Source organism: Geotrypetes seraphini, chromosome 7 (assembly GCF_902459505.1).
Source record: "Geotrypetes seraphini chromosome 7, aGeoSer1.1, whole genome shotgun sequence".
Lineage (NCBI taxonomy): Eukaryota > Metazoa > Chordata > Amphibia > Gymnophiona > Dermophiidae > Geotrypetes > Geotrypetes seraphini.
The window spans coordinates 128,563,726-128,584,147 of record NC_047090.1 but is presented as its reverse complement, the minus strand read 5'-3'; the positions used below and the strand labels follow the sequence as shown (position 1 = coordinate 128,584,147).

The window sequence follows — 20,422 nt, the reverse complement described above, 5'->3', positions numbered from 1 at the left end:
TGTGGCACAATTACTGTTGGTTGGTACAAAATTTAAAACGCCAATCTTATCTCCCACAAGGAATTCTTAATTAGATTTAAAATAAATAAATACAATGCACAAATATATACAACTAAAAACTCCATTTGTATCTAGATGAGATTCCATTTCCACTGAAACCATCAAAAATGTGATTTGTTTTAAAGATGGCAGTGGGAGAACTTTATTCATTAAGCTGTCAGTTTTATTTTTAAGTATAGTATCAACAGCAATTTACCAATGTGCACACAAAATCAGTGAGGAAGCATGTCCCAAAGCACTGCACAACAGCCCAGCTATCCTGCCCAATAGCTGCTGAATTAAACAAATCTTAAAAACTACATATGAAGCTCCCAAACACCAGAAGATACAAGGAAACTAAATAAAGAATTCAAGCCAATTGGTTCTCGATACAAAAATATTTAATAAAATATACAAAACATTTTGCATATAGTGTCCCCACCCCCTACATACATACATCTGAAACAGTTCTATAAGCAAATCTATTTCAGAACTACTGTAGTCCAAATTCTTCTTGGATACCAAGTATATATGTATTATAGCCCTTAATACCTTGGGGGAAAGATCAGAAAATAACTTTGCATTATCAATCTCTAATTCAATCACATGGATCCCTTCTCTGCTGCTCGAATGTAAACTAAGGATGATAACAGAAGAAATTCTGGAGGTTTCTTTAATAAAATTAAGTTGAGGTTTCTGAGCCCATCATAATGCATCCAACATCCATCAATCTGGAAAGCTGCTGAATAATGGAGATCCTGTTTATTGAAGAATGTGGCACCTTCCAACAAATATCTAAGATTAAAAAATAAAATATTTAAAACATCAAAGAAAAGATTCTGTCTTATTCCCTACCCCCCCTTAATAGCCAAATTAAGTCTGATAGCATATATAAGTTGCAGTTCTGTTTATAAGAAAGCTGTTCATTGACTGATGTCCAAATAATATATGTGCAACCAAGAATCTGTACATTAAGTCAGTTAAAAACACTTATTAATTAATTCAGTTGTTGCTAATAGCTAGACTGCCAAAAGTAAACAAAAATATCAACATGCACAATGCATGCTAAAGCTGATTTAGCAATAACCATGACATCACATAAATTACATGAAACAAACAGTGCTATGTAATTTGGGACTCTTCTAAACATTGCAAAACATTTAGGGTCCCTTTTACAAAGCCACTGTAGTGATGGCACCGTGGTAAATGCACCTAAGGCCAATCAGTTTCTATGGGCTTCAGTGCATTTACTGAGGCAGCACTGCTACTGCGGCTTGGTAAAAGGGACCCTAATCCAAATTTTACATTTACAATTAATACTATAAAGTGTTGCTATATATCACAGGTACAACACAGAAGGTATGCTTTCCTGTAAAGAAAGTTACCTAGTTGAAATTTGTATTACAACACATCATGTATCTGTGATTAAATCTTAAAATGAAGTACAAAGGTCCAACATTAAGGCAATTTTCTTTGCCATGGAAAACAACTCCCGATGATCTGAACATTCCTGAACATTTGAATTAGTTAATACAGGTTAGTTAACTACTGTGTCCTGAAGGCAATGTTCCATTTTATATAAACGCCCACAAGAGACTGGGGCTCATTTTCAAAAGAGAAAAAGGTCTAAAAAGCAACAGATGGAGGGTTTTCTTGCCCAAATTGCTATTTTTAAGACCTCTTTTATGCATGTCCTCTGCAGCATATCTAAATCTCAAGGGTTTGAAGATGTGTTTTGGGCAGGAATAGGACAAGCTTATGATTTGGATGTTTTTCTGCAAAAATGGAACACTGTAAAAAAAAATAAAAATAGGGCATTTAAGGCTAGATCTGCTCCAGTACAAGGTACCCAAACTGACCAAATGACCACTGAAAGAATTAAGGTATAACCCACCCTTACTTCCCCAGTGGTCACCGACACCTCCCACCCCCTAAAGATGTAAAAGAAACAGTACATACCAGCCTATATGATGGCTATAGTTGGTATAGACCAGTGGTCTCAAACTCAAACCCTGTGCAGGGCCACATTTTGGATTTGTAGGTACTTGGAGGGCCTCAGAAAAAATAGTTATCTTATAAAAGAAATGACAATTTTACTCTTTATAGTTTATAAATTAGAGAATGACATGGGGAAAAAATTTGTCTCCATCACCGCCCCGTCCCTGCAACCACCATCTCTGTCACCGCCCCGTCCCCGCGACCACTGTCTCCGCCCCGTCGCTGCAACCACTGTCCCCGCCCCATCCCCTCAATCACTGTGCCCGTCCTGTCCCCACGACTACTGTCCACTCCCTCCTTCCTAATGTGAGGAAACATGCACTATCATGGATTGCGTGGTCAGAAGCACCCCACTGCCCGATTGCCGCGTCCTGCCATCTCCCTCCCTCCACCTCACCTTAGGTGCCTGCCAAGTCTGACTTTAATTCTTCTCCCAGCCACATGCTTTCGATAAGCCACGCACACGGCTCCTTGAGCTGTTGAATCTTCTCCTCTGACCCAACTTCCTGTTTCCAGTTGCGTCAGAGGAGATTCAACAACTCAAGCAGCTGCACACGCGCGACTTATTGAAAGCGTGCTGGCTGGGAGAAGAATTAAACTCTGATTCGGCAAGCACCTAAGGTGAGGTGGAGGGAGGGAGATGGCAGGACATGGGATGCGGCGATTGGGTGGGTATACTGGACTGCGCGATCCGTGTTGGCTTCACTGCGGAGACAAGACCATTGACCGCTCTACGGAGCGGTGAATGGCCTTGTCCCCGTCCCTGCAGCGACCACTAATTTTCTCTTCCCGTTTAGCTGCGGATAACAACCACCGTGTCATTCTCTATTATAAATCTTTCCTTTTGGCTGTCTTAATAATAATATTGTAATTTATTGTTAAAGAGACATATGATCAAGAAACTGTTTTATTTTACTTCTGTGATTATGATAAACATACCGAGGGCCTCAAAATAGTACCTAGCGGGCCGCGAGTTTGAGACCACTGGTATAGACAGTCCTAATAGAGTAGCAAACAAGTCCATGGAGCAGCCTAGTGGTTGGGGCAGTGGATTGCAAAGAAGGGGACCCAGGCCCATACCCCACTCTAACTAGTACAGCTCTGGTGGAAAGTGAGCCCTCTAAAACTTACTGTACCTACATATAGGTGACACCTACAAGCATAAGGGCTATTATAGTATACAGTAGATTTTCAGGAGGTTATGTGAAGTCCACTGCAGTGCTCCACTGCTCTACTGAAATGTCTGTGTGGCCATTCTACTAAGAATGCTAACCCCCCCCCAACCTCTATACAGTACTCTGACAAAATTCACAGGGGGGAACGTTCCAGGAGCACCTACGGATTTTGAAAAACCGCAAATGTGGTTTTGGAGTGGATTGGAGGTAGGAGAGGGCAGCAGGGGTGGGTGGTAGCGGGTGCTGAAAATCAGGTGGATTGTTCTTAGTATTTTCTTCCAGGAATCATCTGGTGCATCAAAGCAGCTCCTGATTGGTGTAGCCTGACTTTAGATCCCAGAACAGACGGTCAGAAAATACCACGAAAGACTGAGTCTGCGATTCGCAAAGGTTTACTGTACATCTTAATGGCTTGTTTTTGTGTGTACTTCCCTTGGCTGTTTCTTTTTCAAAAATGGTCCTAGAAGACCCACTGAGCTCAAAACGTTAAGCAACAGCTATTTTCTAAACAAAAAGTTGGACTTTTTCTGGTGTGAAAATGGCTATTTTCTCTATAGGATTTTTTTCCAAAACACCAAAAATTGGATTTAGAAGTCAAATTGAAAATGTCCTGGTCCCTGAATAAAAGGTAAAATACGATGTGTATTATAAAGCACTATACTTACTTGTGATCTGATAAATCTAAGTAATATGGTACATATGCCAGCTCTTCTGATTTCCACTGCTGCATATTTAAAATAACAAAAGGAGGAAGACCATGACAGAAAATCCTCTGGGAAAATTCTCTCAACCCATCACAGCTAAAGGTAATAGAAAAGCATAATTATTTCTTTTATGCCACTTGTAAAGTACATTGTGAATCTATTTGCATGTATTATGTTAGATTGTGTCTAATTTCACTGTATATTCTATAAATGGTTCTCAAACCTGGCTTGGGGGACATAACATGACATACAAATTTATATTCTGCTACACCTCTCAGTTCTAGGCTGGGACCACCAGTCAATCAGGTTTTCAGGATATCAACCTAGAAGAAATCTAAATGTCTGAAAACACTATGAAATTAAGTTTAGAGGGGAAGATGTCTATTACTCATGTTAGAATTGGAGCATCAATGACGTTAGTTGCAGGTGTCAAACTTTGAAACGCTCTGCCAGGCATACTGCAATTTTGTTTTGGAAAGATTAATTTTAAGAAAATGTTGAAAATGCAGCTCTTTGTTAATGCTTTCCTATGAAAATGTTGCTATTTCTGTTCTTCCTGTAAGATACAATACTAATGAATATTTGGGTTTTAACTTTTTACAGTTTTATTGCTGAATGTTTAATTGATAATATGTTTGTCCACATCTATGTGACTAAACGGTGATCAGTATATTATGTATGTAACTAACATGTTAACCGCATAGTTCTATGCGTTTATATAAATTTTAAAATAAATTAAAAAATATCTAATGAAAAATAAATAATTATTTCTGGAGGCTTGATATACCGCAATTGAACTGCAGTGGCAACTATGCCATTTACAATTTAAAAAAATTGCAATACCAAAATAGGATGTCACCTTTGTCAGAATACACTTTGGAAAAACTAACCCCTGCACCAACGATCTCATGGTGCGAATTAGAGAATGACACGGGGAAAAAAATTTGACCCTGTCTCCATCCTATCCTCGTGAGCTTGTCCCCGTCCCCGCAAACCATCTGATCCCATCCGCACAAACTATCTCCCTTCTGTGTTCCTATTTTCCCCATGTCTAATATCTCCCTTCTGTATCTGTATACTCCCTCCTGTGTCCAGCATTGCCCCCCCCCCATGTCCATATACCATCCTCAAGTATCTCCCCTTTATGTCTCTGTCCCTATGCCCCCATGCACATAATTTCCCCTCTGTTTCTGTTACCTTCCTGTGTCCAGATTTCCCCTCTCTTCCTCTTCCACATCAATGTGTCTCTCTCCTCTCCAACCCCATCTAGCTTTTCCCTCTTTCTCCCCCCCTCCCCTGCTTCCAGCATCTGGCTCACCTTGCATTTCACCTCTGCTCACTTATTCACCAAGCTGCACTATTTAACAGTCTTACTGTTTTAACTAATTTTTATTCTTTTTAAATTTTAATTTGTACTTACTGTTTGTACTACTTTTACTTTTTAGTTTACTTGCTCTCCTCACCCTTGCCGCCGGACTCCGCCCATTATCAGGTCAGCGCATGTCCAATATAAGAGGACTCTCTGCGCCACGCGCCGAAGGAGCGCGAAAAAGGAGCAAGAATTGCTCCTTAGTTCGCTCCTTCGTTTGCCTCCTGAGTGCGTCGTTTTTTTCAATACTTTTTTAATGCCATTCAAGTTTACTTTTACACGAGTTATTTATTTATTATTTCTTAGTTTTATCCTTCATTTTCTTTTTCAACTTATGCTTACCAAAAGTAATATTACAATGGCTCCCACTTTCAACAACATCCCAACACAATTAGGTCATAGACCTCCTAATTTCAGGCCTTTTACAACTCCATTAAAAAAAACACTTGTACCTATATCTATTCCCACCGCTCAACCTAATGACCAAACACCAAATACTTCCTTGTCAATTTTTTCATCTTTTACATCAAACCCCTCATGTTTAAAATTAGGCCTAATTAACTCAAGATCTCTCAAAAGTAAACACCATCTACTAAAAGACACAATAATCCAACAACACTTACACATCCTTTGTATCACCGAAACTTGGCTTTCGGATGGTGAGGAAGCTTACCTTTCCTTTTGTTGCCCCCCCAATTATGACTACATATGGAACCACCGCCAAAATCGTAAAGGTGGAGGCTTAGCCATAATTTTCCTTAAAAATCTAATCAAACTACATGATCAATCCACAAACAACTCCATAATTGAATACCTTCACTTTACAATTAACTTAAAACAAAAAAATGATTTTCTTCTACTTTACATCCCTCCCCCGATAGAACATACAAAATTAACATCCTTTCACAATTTGCTTTTCGATTTCTGCTCCACTTCCAAATGTCCGATCATATTGGGAGATTTTAACATTCACTTTGACAATCTTAACAATTCAAATACCTCGGATACATTAAATCTTCTTAAAGAACTAGACATGCAAACAATCATTCAAGAACCCACTCATCAGGCCCAACATATTCTGGATATGATTCTAACTCCCACATCTCAAACTATTTCTCATTCAATCCCTAACATCCTTCCAGTTCCATGGTCAGACCATAGTCTGATCTCACTAAACCTTAACTTTAAGGAATCTATATCTTTAAATCTTTTCTCTGAAACAAAAAAAATCTCATACAGAGATTTTTCCAAACTAGAATCTTCGGACTTCTCATTGTTCTTTAACCCTTCTGTAATCTTCCCTAATTTTAACAATGTGGAAGATCAACTTCAATTCTGGAATTCAACCCTTGAATCTATTATTAACACTAAAATACCATTAATTTCTAAAACTTTAACCATACGTAAATTAAAAAACCCTTGGTACTCCAAAGATTTATCTTTACTAAAAAGACAACTTCATGCCTCAGAAAGGAAATGGCGCGTTTCCAAAACTTCACTTCATCTCCAACAATTCAATGATAACGCCTCTTTTTATAAAAAAAAAATTTCCCAAGCAAAAAAAACATATTACAGCAATAAAATCCAAAAAGCCAATAATACTTCGGTTCTATTTAATATCTTAAAATCCATTAAACCAGAAACAAAAAATACAACCACTAAACTAAAATCGACTCTAACAGCTCAAGAAATAGCAGATTATTTCTGCCAAAAAATCTCCACTATTAGACAAAATTTCACTAACAATATGTCAAATACACGTGTATCAGAAGATGCAAGTAATAATATTCCTACAGCGAAATGTATCAATTTCAGAACTCCTTCCTTAGGAGAAATAGAAGGACATCTTAAAAACATTAATCTAAAAGGCTCTCCATCAGAAATCATTCCACCATTTTATTTAAAGAAGTTTTTTTCTTATCTTGGCCCTTTCATTCTTTCTCTTATTCAAAACAGCTTCCTCTCAGCAACTGTTCCTATATCTTGGAAAACCTCAATTGTCATTCCTATTATAAAAAATTTCAAAAATAGTCAAGATGACACTTCAAACTACCGACCAATCTCTAATTTGCCATTTCTAATGAAATTATCCGAAAAATTAGTCTTTGATCAACTTTCCGACTTTATCGAATCTTCGAATGCCCTTCACCCCAACCAAACAGGTTTCCGAAAACATCATAGTACAGAATACTCGATGATTGGCTTATAACAAATATCCATTATTACCTCGACCATCACAAATCAGTCGCCCTTTTCTCTTTAGACTTATCAGCCGCATTCGACACAATTGATCATGAACTTTTATTAAATCGGATGCAATCACTAGGCATAGGCGGTCAAGTTTTACAATGGCTAACTTCATTTTTATCTGACCGTACTTCCCGAGTCAAATTTAACGATGTTTTTTCTTCAAATTATTCCTCAACCTATGGGGTACCGCAAGGATCAATATTATCTCCTCTCTTATTTAACATTTTCTTATCACCTCTTCTTACTATTTCTCAATCACTTGGCTTTACAACTTTCTCCTATGCAGATGATATACAACTCATACATCCCATTGACCCTGAAAAAGATGAAGAAATACAAGCCATTAACAAAAAACTAGAAATAATAAAAAACTGGTTAAATTGTAACAAACTGGCACTAAATATACAAAAATCTAAGACCATGCTTTTCACCTGGAAAGCAAATCTAACACCAATATCACCATTTATTCTAAACAACATCCCCATAGAATCTGTATCTAAACTTAAAATTCTCGGAGTAATAATTGACGTAGACCTATCATTTCACAGTCATATTAGCAAAATAGTTAGATCATGCTTCTATAGACAACGCCTTATTCGATCAATTTCCACCTTTCTTGATTCCAAATCTATCAATATTCTTATTCACTCTCTTATCATATCTAAATTAGATTATTGTAACTCCCTCTTCATTAATATAACCCAGAAAGAAAAAAGACGACTTCAGATAATTCAAAATACCGCAATAAAATTAATCCATAAAGCTAAAAAATATGATCACGTCACTCCACTACTGATTAAATCACACTGGCTACCCATTTCCCATCGTATTACTTTCAAAATTATACTCTTAGTACATAAAACACTGACTTTCAATGAACCACAATTTATTTCTAAAATGATCATTCCATATAACTCCGTACGTTCTTTACGATCATCTACTTCGAATTTATTATCTATCCCCTCCGAGAAACGAAATATTTTCCGTTATGGCACCCACGTTATGGAACACAATACCAAACTACATAAGAATAGAAAAAGACTTACATACGTTTAAAAGATATTTAAAAACTTTTTTATTTCAAGATGCATTTGAACACATGATATAACACACTTAATTTTTATACATTTTATTACAAATATTGCACCTTCAAAATCCCCTTGCTCCACACTGTGTTTTCCCTTTTATGTAAATTTCAATAGATAAAAATGATGTAACTTTCCCCTTCTTTCCTGCCTACTTATGTTAATCCTTAACCTCAAATGTATTGCATTGGTTGTTCCCTAAAAAAAAAAAATTTTTATTGTTTTAAATTGTCTGTATTATGTCTAACCTGTCAAAATTATATGTGAAACCACTATTTGTGGCTTTTAGAGTGTACATCGCCTAGATATTTCGATAGGCGATTCATAAAATGCTAATAAACTTGAAACTTGTCCTCCCCTTTCTCAATATTTGTCTCCCTCTTTATCCACTTGGCCCAGCATCTCTTTCCCTTTCACTCCCTCCTTCCTACTGTGAGGGAACACGCGCAGTCATGGATCACTTGGTCCAGCAACCCCCTCCCGCCCAATCACTGTGTCACATATCTAAACTGCACGTGTATTCATTCAACTGTTGTTACATGTCTGATGAACTTAAGGTAACGGTTATACTAAATCTACAATTTTTGTGTTTGGGAATTTTATTTTATTTTTTACATTCAATGGCCCACATATCATAAGTATGTAACACAAAATCCAAACATCTGTCTCTTCACTTGTTGCATAGTATTACTTTTTTTGCCCAAATCAAATATGGCCGCCAAGAATCTTATGGTACCTACCCTCGCAGCCACAAGTGTTCACAAAAAGGGAACGCCCCTTTCTGTACATACACATCTCCCTCCTTTCCCCTCAACTCACTTTATGTGCCAAATTTAATTTTTCTTCTCCCAGCAGCACGCTTTCCAACAAGTGACACGCGCAGCTGCTTCAGTTGAATCTTCTCCTCTGATGCAACTTCCTGTTTCCAGTTGTGTCAGAGGAGGATTCAACTGAAGTAGCTGCGCGCATGACTTGTTTGGAAAGCGTGCTGCTGGGAGAAGAAAAATTAAATTCCGCACATAAGGTAAGATGAGGGGAAGGGAGGGAGGGAGATGGTGGGACGTGGTGATCGGGTGGGAGGAGGCTGCTGGAACGCATGATCCATGACCGCGAGTGTTCCCTTCACTGCAGAGACAAGACCATTCACCGCTCCATGGGGCGGTGAATGGCCTTGTCCCCTTCCCCCCTGCGACCACTATTTTTTCGCTCCCCGTTTTGGTGGGCTAACCGAGGGTAACAGCCACTGTGTCATTCTCTAGTAAGAATGCTGGAAATTATAAGACAATCCAAGAAAGTAAGACCTTTGAAATTAAAATGATGAAATATTTTGATACCCACCAGACAGGACTTAACAAAGACTTTGGCTTCCTTTCACACTACAATGAAACTTAAACTGCTGTTACCTCTTTGTCTCCTACTTACTTACTCCCCCCCCCCCCCCCGCCACCTCCTTCCTATGAAACTGTTACCGAGATAGTTTTTTGCTTTCCTTATAAATACTAATATTTCTCAACATTTGCTTATTTCTGATCTGAAGGAGTTATTACCTTCGACAGCTAATCATAAAATACATTGAGCTAGTTCAATAAAAAGGTATTATCTTATTTCCTTTGTTTTATTTCTAAATATTATCAAGAAAAGAAAAAAAAGCAGGGTGCAAGACACAGAAGGAGGGAGGGTACAAGATGAATCATAAGAACATAAGAATAGACTAATGGTCCATCTAGTCCAGTATCCCATTTTCACAGTGGCCAATCCAGGTAACACGTACCTGGCAAAAAGATGGCAATTGGTCCAAAAGATTCTGTAAACAGGTAAGTTTTGAGGAGAGACTTGAATCTTGTGTAGGAGGTTTCAAAATGGATATAAAGTAGCAAGGCATTCCATAGTGAGGAGCCTAAGGGATCCTTTTATCAAGCCGCACTAGCGGGGTTAGCGCGTCGGCCATTTCATCACGCGCTAACCCCCACGGCCGGCTAAAAAACTAATGCCTGTTCAATGCAGGCATTAGCAGCTAGTGCGGCAGGCGGTTTAACGTGCGGTATTACGCGCGTTAAACCCCCTACCGCAGCTTGATAAAAGGACCCCTAAGTAGCCAAGACTGATTTTGCAAGAGATAGTAAGATGAAAGGATGGATAGAAGATCAGGGATTGTAAGGAAATTAGCAGTCGAGAAGAAATTTTGGATCTTTACATTGCGCTCTATCGCTCTTGTGGGCCTCAATAAAGAAACTGAATGGATGATTTTGGTATAGCCCAGCTCTCCGATTGGTTTGCTGAAGATCGTGCGATTCTGTTTGAGAGGGATTAATAACTTCTTGAAAAATAAAAAAGCTGTGGCTATCTTTGAATGATATGTATGAATGAACCTTTTGGTCTGTACTGATGTTGGACAAGTTATTTAATTGTAGGACTTCATATTCTTTTTTCTATTTTTAACATGATTTTTGTATTTACAGAAGATTGGCCTATGACACAGCAACATGGTAAAACATGAAATCATGTTGGTGTTAAATATCTCCTACTATTGACTTCTGCTTAAAAAATATTTTTATTTTATGAAAAAAGTGATAAAGCTTAATATAGAACATAAGAACTGCCATCTCCGGATCAGACCTTCAGTCCATCAAGTCCGGCGATCCACACACGCGGAGGCCCAGCCAGGTGTACACCTGGCGTAATTTTAGTCACCCATATCCCTCTATGCCTCTCGTAAGGAGATGGGCATCTAGTTTGCTTTTAAATCCTAGAACGGTGGATTCCGCAATAACCTCCTCTGGGAGAGCATTCCAGGTTTCCACTCGTTTTGTGAAGCAGAACTTCCTGATATTTGTCCTGGACTTGTCCCCACTTAGCTTCAGTCTATGTCCTCTTGTCCGTGTCACATTGGACATTGTAAAAATTTTTTTTTCCTGCTCTATTTTATCGATTCCTTTCAGTATTTTGAAAGTCTCGATCATATCCCCTCGCAGTCTTCTTTTCTCAAGGGAGAACAATCCCAGTCTCTTAAGTCATTCTTCATATTCCAAGTTCTCCATACCTTTTATTAGCTTCGTTGCTCGTCTCTGCACCCTCTCCAGCAGTTTTATATCCTTCTTTAGGTTGGGAGACCAAAGTTGGACACAGAATTCCAAGTGTGGTCTGACCAGTACTCTATAAAGCGGCATTATAACTTTCTCCATCTACTCATGATTCCTTTCTTTATCATGCCTAACATTCTATTTGCTTTCTTTGCCGCTGCCACGCATTGTGCCGACGGTTTCAGGGTCCTATCTATCAGTACACCCAGGTCCTTTTCTTGTTCGCTCTTACCCAGATTTGCACCTGACATTCTATACTCGTGTTCCTTGTTTTTTCTGCCTAAATGCATTACTTCGCACTTTTTCACATTAAACTTCATCTGCTATTTCTCCGCCCATTTCTCTAACTGACACAACTCACTCTGGAGTTCCTCGCTATCCTTCTGCGATCTGATTGCCTGGCATAGCTTTGTGTCGTCTACAAACTTGATGATCTCACTGGATGTTCCTTCTTCTAGGTCATTGATGAAAATATTAAATAAGATGGGCCCAAGTACCGAGCCCTGGGGCACACCGCTAGTCTCTTTCTCCCAGTCTGAGAAGATCGAAAGAATACATAAATGTCTGGATCAACGACAAATAAGAATTGCTGGATGGGGAGGAGTCAAGATGGCAGTGTGATGCAGGCTGAGGAAGACACTTATCTCATTCTCTCATCACTGTAAAAAATTAAGTTAAGGCAATTCTCCCAACAGCCAAGGTTCTTCCTTCAAACTAGTTGACAACTGAGCACTTCACAGCCAGAACCCCGCAGTTGACTAGAAGTTTCCCCGGCATTGAAGCGAAGCGGAGGAGCAGCACTTTTAGTTTTGAGGTCAGAAGTATCTTTATCTCCTCCGGATAGCAACATCCTGGCATACCCATCATTCCTAACAGCAACTGGGGGTGTTGCGCATATAATGAAGAAGTAGGAAAGATTAGGTTCTTACCTCGATAATCTTTTCTAGTAGTTACACTCCATTCCTGAACCTATGGGTAGTCAATCCCTTTTCACGAGAACTCTTATAGGAAGCTTCATTTGCATACTTTTTTGCTCCTCCTCTCTTGCCTCTGAGCTATCCTTCAACTCCCCAGTGCATATCAAAGTAGCCAACCCTGTATAGGAAACAAAAGGAGGAGGGATAAGGGTACACTCACCGAGAAAACATGTCTGTTCTGCTAGCATGAAACATATCAGTAAATATATAACAGATAATCAAATTCAAATATTTGCAAAACATAACAGGATGAAAAACAAACAAATCACCAACTTGAGCACAACCTGCACTAAGAGTATGGAAGAAATGTATAGAAAGTGCCTAGATACTTCAGTGCAGTAACCAATATTTCTATTCTTCTCGAGAATAGACCAAAGACCCAAGATTTTCAGGTATCATTGAAGCTGGCGAATTCTTCACTGACAGGGCAGGCTTCAGGAATGGAGTGTATGTCTACTACAAAGAAGACTGAGGTAAGAACCTAATCTTTCCTTCTAGTACGACAAACACTCCATTCCTGAACCTGTGGGATGTAACAGATCAGTCCCTTAAGATAGGCCTGCCATCAGAATTGAGGATCCAAACGTGGAATCCTGCTTGGCCGCCATATCTACTTTGTAAACTTAATGAATGAATGAAGAGAAGAGCAAGTGGCAGCTCTGCAGTTCTCTTATGGGGAGACAGCCGAAGATTCCGTCCACGAGAAATCAACTCCTCTTGTGGAATGCACCTTCACAGAAACAGGTGAATGTTTTTCACTGCTGACACAGGTGGATAAAATGGCTACATGGATCCACCCACAAATAGTGGCTTTCGATGCTGGCTGACCCTTACGGGTTGCACCCGCCAGAACAGCGATGATCTGACAACCTGAATTTGTTTGTAACTTCTAGATACCGAAGTAAGAGTCTATGCATATCCAAGGATCTTAACACCTTATTCAGTTTTCTCGACCCCGAGGGTGAGAAGGCAGACAAACACACTTCCTGGTTGATGTGGAAGCTTGAAATCGCTTTTGGCAGGACAGAGAGAACTGTGTGCAAGGTCCATACCCCAAGAAAAGGATCGCTGTAGGACAAAGCCTGAAGTTCCGACACTCTGAGAAGAAATGATCACCTCAAAAAACACTGTCTTGATCCTAAGATCTATTAAGGAAGCTGGATCTAGAGGCTCATAGGATGGTCTTGCTAGTGCCCGGAGAATCAAATTAAGATTCCATGTTAGAAAAGGCTGACATACTGGAGGGCGGAGTCGCAACACGCCCTTCAAAAATCTGGTGATATCAAGATGTGCAGCAAGGGTGTTCATACTGACCCTAGGCCCAAAACAGGAGAGCCCAGCTATCTGAAATCTCAGGGAACCAATCTCAAGGCCCTTTCTAGACCTTCCTGGAGAAAGGCAAGTATCACCGAGATCGTTGCTGCACTCAGATCTTTGTTCCTCTGAGCACACCAAGTTTGGAAACACTTCCATATGTCTTCACATCTGCCTTGACCTCTTTGAAAAATAAAACAAATATAAATGATAATTAACATTTTCTCTGCATACAGTATGCCTTGTGGGTTTTTAAAAAAATTTTGTGGTTAACCATTATGAATTAATAAGATTATATGTGTGTATATAAAAATGAATGGAAGAAATTGCATTACAATTAGTACTATTATAATGGGGGTGGGGTCAGGGGCGGAGCTTGGATTGGGGTACTCGGTTGGTATTTGTTAGACTTAAGGGGTACTTGGCTTGAAGAAGTTGAGAAACATTGGTCTAGGTCAGGGGTAGGCAATACCGGTCCTTGAAAGCCACAGGCAGGTCAGGTTTTCAGGATATCCACAATAAATATGCATGAGATAGATTTGCATCTCAAGGAGGCACTGCATGCAAATCCATCTCATACATATTCATTGTGGATATCCTGAAAACCTGACTTGCCTGTGGCTCTCGAGGACCAGAATTGCCTACCCCTGGTCTAGGTAACTATGCAGTTCACTCAGTAAGGGCCCCTTTTACAAAGCCACAGTAGCAATTCTTCCATGGCAAATGCACCAAAGTCCATTCAATTCCTATGGGCTTCAGTGCATTTGTTGTGGCAGAATTGCTATCGCAGCTTTGTATAAGGAGCCCTAAGGCAGGAACTACTGTCTCTGTGCTATGTCTTAAAAACCAGATTGCTGGGGATGCAAAGCATTAACTGATTCAACATGATTTTGAAATTGGTTCAATACCACTCTCTCAAGTACGGTAGTTTTGAAAGAAATGGAAGGTTTGATACTGGCCGTAGTTATTTGGAATACGTTTTTTCAAGGATGGCTTAAATGCTACTGGAACACTGCCTAAGTGTCAAACCTTAAAAAACAAAGTCATATTGAGCATTGGAAATACAGTAATTAATAACAATTAACTAATAAAAATAGTACACATTTAATTTTCCAAACCCCACCCCACCTGGCTGGAAAAAATTTCTGGAGAGAACACTGAAACCCTTGATGCTGATGCCAGACAAAAAGAAGCACCTTACATCGAAAATGACATGCTTCTGTTCAGAACCGGAGGCATTTTCTGTGAGCCGGTAGGATTGAAATATGTGTGTATGTTTCTTTGAGATCCAAAGAGCAGAGCCTGCTGCATTTCTCCAAGAGGGGTAAGAGGGATCCCAGTGAAACTTCTCCTTCACTAAGTATTTGTTGACAGCATGGAGGTCCAGGATTAGATGGAGACCTCTGGTCTTTTTTGGTATCAGAAAGTATTTGGAGTAGAACCCTTTGCCCCTCTCCTGCAGAGGAGCTTGTTCTATGGCATTGAGCTGGAGAAGGGCTGAGAGCTCTTGTTGCAGAAGGATCTTCTGCTGGGAATAGAAAAGAGACTCTTTTGGAGGATGATACAGAGGTTTATTTTCGTAAAGAAAGAGTGTATCCCTGACTGACAACTTGTAGAACCCAATGGTCTGATGTTAGAGTCCAGCGTTGATGGTAATGTAGAAGTTGACCTCCTATAGGCAAAGTGAGGTAGAAGATAAGATATACTGGTTATACTTTCTAGAAGACAAAAAGACTGTTGCTGTTTTGACTGAACTGGTGCTGAAATTTTCTGCTGCCTCTATTGCTTACGGCATCCAAGTCACTATGCGAGTAGGTGCAGAAGGCTGGTGATATTTTTGCTTTGAGTAATACACAGAGCACCTCGAGAAGCTAGAATATCTTCTTGGTGGCTGAAACTGGCGAGACTTTGAAGAAGACAAAGTAGTCATGCAATCTATATGTTTCTTGATTTTTTGAGAGGCCTCCTCTATATGATCTCCAAATAAATCATCCCTAAACAAGCTATGTTAGAGAGATGGTCCTGAACATTGCCATCTAGATCAAAGATTTTGAGCCAGGCTCGTCTGCATATCGTTGAGACAGCAGAGGCACAAGAGGTGATGTCAAATGCATCATGTATTTCCTGGTCTCCAGGAGATCATGCATTAGATGTTGGTATGAAGAAAGATGCTGAGATAGAATGTACTGATCATAGAAAGACAGCTTTTGGATGAGAGACTTGAGTCATGTAAAAATTGCACCTCAAAATCCTGTTTGCCAGCATGTATTCTTGAAACATCTTCCATCCAATTTATCCAGAGTTCTACCTTCCCTTCCAGGAGGAGTATTGGCATAAGTTCTGGAAGTATTAGACTTTTTCAGGATGGATTCTACCACTAGAGACTGGTGTGGTAGCTGTGTCTTATAAAAATCCAGGAGAAGACAATCTGGTAAAGAGTATTTAATTTGCATGGAGCCACAGATACATGCAAAAGGATTTTTCTAGTTTTTAAAGTTTCCTTCACAGGATTATGTAGAAGAACTTTTATACAGTCTTTAAGCAACTATTTATAATCCAATGCATCCATGAACTCTATCTGAGATTGAGTGTCAGATTCCATTTTAATTGGCAGAGCCTGCCCCATTTGCCCAATGAACTTAGTGAAAGACAGACTCTCCAGGGGCAATTCAGTATGAAGAGGAGATAGGTCTAAATATACACTATTATCCTCCTCCACTGACAACTCTGGATAATCACTGGAAGTGTGCAGAGTTAAGTCAGAATCACAGCCATCAATGCAAGGCTCTGTAGGGTTCTGAAGGAATTAAAGGAGGAGATAGCGGAACTACTGCAGCAAATTTGCAACTTATCCCTGAAAACAGGCGTGATCCCGGAGGATTGGAAGATAGCCAATGTCATGCCCATCTTTAAAAAGGGATCAAGAGGTGACCCGGGAAATTACAGACCGGTGAGTCTGACCTCGGTTCTGATAAAAGAAAACATCGATGAACATTTTGAAAGAAACGAACTTCTGATAACCAGCCAACATGGTTTCTGCAGGGGGAGATCGTGCCTAACTAACTTATTGCACTTCTTTGAAGGAATTAACAAATGGATGGACAGAGGAGACCCCATGGACATCATATACCTAGATTTCCAAAAAGCCTTTGACAAGGTGCCTCATGAACGTCTACTCCGGAAACTGAAGAACCATGGGGTGGAAGAAGATATACATAGATGGATCAGAAACTGGTTGGCGGGAAGGAAACAGAGGGTAGGGGTGAAGGGCCACTACTCGGACTGGAGGAGGGTCACGAGTAGTGTTCCGCAGGGCTCGGTGCTCGGGCCGCTGTTATTTAATATATTCATAAATGATCTAGAAACAGGGACGAAGTGTGAGATAATAAAATTTGCGGACGACACCAAACTATTTAGTGGAGCTCAGACTAAAGAGGACTGTGAAGAATTGCAAGAGACTTGAACAAACTAGGAGAATGGGCGACGAGATGGCAGATGAAGTTCAACGTTGAGACATGTAAAGTATTGCATATGGGAAGCAGAAACCCGAGGTACAACTATACGATGGGAGGCATGTTATTGAATGAGAGTACCCAAGAAAGGGACTTGGGGGTAATGGTAGACATGACAATGAAGTCGACGGCACAGTGCACAGCAGCCGCTAAGAGAGCGAATAGAATGCTAGGTATAATCAAGAAGGGTATTACAACCAGAACGAAAGAAGTTATCCTGCCATTGTATTGGGCGATGGTGCGCCCGTATCTGGAATACTGTGTCCAATATTGGTCGCCGTACCTTAAGAAGGATATGGCGTTACTCGAGAAGGTTCAGAGGAGAGTGACACTTCTGATAAAAGGGATGGAAAACCTCTCATATGCTGAGAGATTGGAGAAACTAGGTCTCTTTTCCCTGAAGAAGAGGAGACTTAGAGGGGATATGATATAGACTTACAAGATCATGAAGGGCATAGAGAGAGTAGAGAGGGACAGATTTTTCAAACTTTCAAAAAATAAAAGAACAAGAGGGCCTTTGGAAAAGTTGAAAGGGGACAGATTCAAAACAAATGCTAGGAAGTTCTTCTTTACCCATGTGGTGGACACCTGGAATGCACTTCCAGAGGATGTAATAGGGCAGAGTTCGGTACTGGGGTTTAAGAAAGGATTGGACAATTTCCTGCTGGAAAAGGGGATAGAAGGGTATAAATAGTGGTTTACTGCACAGGTCCTGGACCTGTTGGGTCGCCACGTGAGCGGATTGCTGGGCACGATGGACCTCAGGTCTGACCCAGCAGAGGCATTGCTTATGTTCTTATGTCTCCTGAGACATACTTCGATTAGATGGATGTAAACATCCAGAAGAGCATTGAGATGAATGTTGACATCCAGAAGAACACAGAGAGCCAACGAGAGGAGAGCCATCTCGACATGTCGAGATGAGTGTCGAGAATGAGATGAACTGCGTTCTCTCCATGTAAATGTGAGTCAACATCCATGTGTTTGAGCTCAATACTCTGATGAAGATGAATGGTGGTGCTTGGGCTGAGTTGAAGCTGGTAATAGACGCAGGCCCAGCTCTTTCTGCATCAGCATGGTAAGCTGTTCTTACAGAGATGGCACCATAACCTGCACTTGCACAGACATCATAAGCGCATTAGTCATGTATTGAAGCACTGGTGACCTCAGTATTAAGGCGTGCTTAAGAGGTGACACCAACTGCAAGGATAGCGATCTCTCATCGGTGCATCAACCTTTAGGTGAAGATGCCTGAGACGATGCTGAAGCAGCATTATTAGGGAAGTATACTTATACTTTTTAGCCGTTTTACATGGTTCTCCCAGTGCAGACAACACTGATGCGGTCTATCAAATAAACTAAACTAGACATCAAAGTTGTCGGTACTGGTGGTAATACTGGAGTTGCTTTCAAGCATGTTTGTCGGTGACTCTCGCCATTTTCAATGAGTATGACCTGCAAAATTTTTCATACTGTAATTTTTTAGCTTTGAATGATCTTTTATGTAGCTTAGAACAGAGTGGGCAAGCAAAATCATGCTGTTCAGGACCAAGGCACTGAACACACACTATGCGGGGGTTAGTACTTGAAATGGCCCTATGGCATCAGACATACCACTAAAACCCACTAAAAGTTTTGGGAACTGAAATGAAAACTGACAACGTGAGATCAAAGGACGCAGGCCTAGTGACAGGCAGACTGGCCTAGTGGCCGGCAGGCGAAATACCCCTCACGTACCTCCAGTACCTTTTTTAATCATACCACCCCATACCCTCCCTCCCTCCCCTAGACGGCTATCCTCGTATTTTAAACATCTCCCTACCCTCAGTACCTTTTAAAATCCCTCCCTCCCTCCCCTAGACGGCTATCCTGGTATTTTAAACATCCCCCTACCCTCGGTACCTTTTAAAATCCCTCCCTCCCTCCCTAGACGGCTGTCCTGGTATTTTAAACATCCCCTCCCCCCCCCCGGTACCTTTTAAAATCCCTTCCTCTCTGGCTAGCTGTCTCCTCTTATTTCCCAACCAGCGGTGCGGAGGTTAGAAGAACGCAGAGGTCAGGAGCAAAGCTTTCCGCGCTCCCGCTTTGGCACGCACTGCTTTCTGAAAGGCTGCGATCAGTTCTCGCGAGTCTCGCGAGAACTGATTGCAGCCATTCAGAAAGCAGCGTGGCTAAAGCAGGAGCGCGGAAAGCTTTGCTCCTGTCCTCTCTGCCGCTGGATGGGAAATAGGAGGAGACAGCTAGCGAGGGAGATATCACGCTGGACTACCAGGTTATTTGCAATAAGTTGCTGCGGATGGCGGGTGGCTTGGGGTTTTAAAAAGGTGCGGTGGGCATATGGGGGGGTGTTTAACAAAGGTGCGCGTGGCGGCGCAGTGGGCAGGGTGTTTTAAAAAGGTTTGACGGCGGTGGGCGTGCAGGGGGGTGTTTAACAAAAGTGTAGCGGGCATGTGGGGGCGCAGCAGGCGGGGTGTTTTAAAAAGGTGCAGCGGCGGAAGGGGTGTTTTTAAACGGTACAGGGGGGTGGTAAATTTTTTTCTACCTTTGCTACATAAGACGCACCGAGATTTCCACCTAGATTATGTCAGTTTTGAAAATTTACATCTGCTGTTTTACACAGGAAAAAATGCAAGGTGGGATGCTTTGCGATTAATCGTGCAATTTTTAATTGCAATTGTGCAAATAAAATTATTAATCGACATGCAACCCTAAAAGCATAAGCTTGTTAAATGGTCTGGGCCTATGTCTACAACAGTAAAAATCAAGTGCAAGTACAGTAAGGTTCCCTGAGGAAAAGCAATCAAAATGGTACGAGATCTGCATTAGAAGACATGTAAAAGATTAGAAGTCCTAACTAAGTAAACCCTGAAGGTACATATAATATCTCCTCTAACTACATGAAAGGTATTTATTAACAAA

The 20,422-nt window shown here is 40.6% G+C and overlaps 1 protein-coding gene across 10 annotated transcripts in view; it reads right to left on the bottom strand.

Annotated features, from left to right (window-relative positions):
• Positions 1-422: 422 nt before the first annotated feature.
• C7H14orf28 (chromosome 7 C14orf28 homolog) overlaps positions 423-20,422 on the bottom strand; it is a 54,767-nt gene continuing 34,767 nt past the window's right edge. For all 10 annotated transcript variants that reach the window (XM_033953453.1, XM_033953455.1, XM_033953459.1 and 7 more), the window contains 2 exons: positions 3,878-4,012; positions 423-834 (listed from right to left, as the gene is read on the bottom strand). In XM_033953453.1, the coding sequence (XP_033809344.1) occupies positions 642-834; positions 3,878-4,012 (328 nt within the window). In that variant the 3' untranslated portion in view covers positions 423-641. The remainder of the gene's footprint in view (positions 835-3,877; positions 4,013-20,422) is intronic.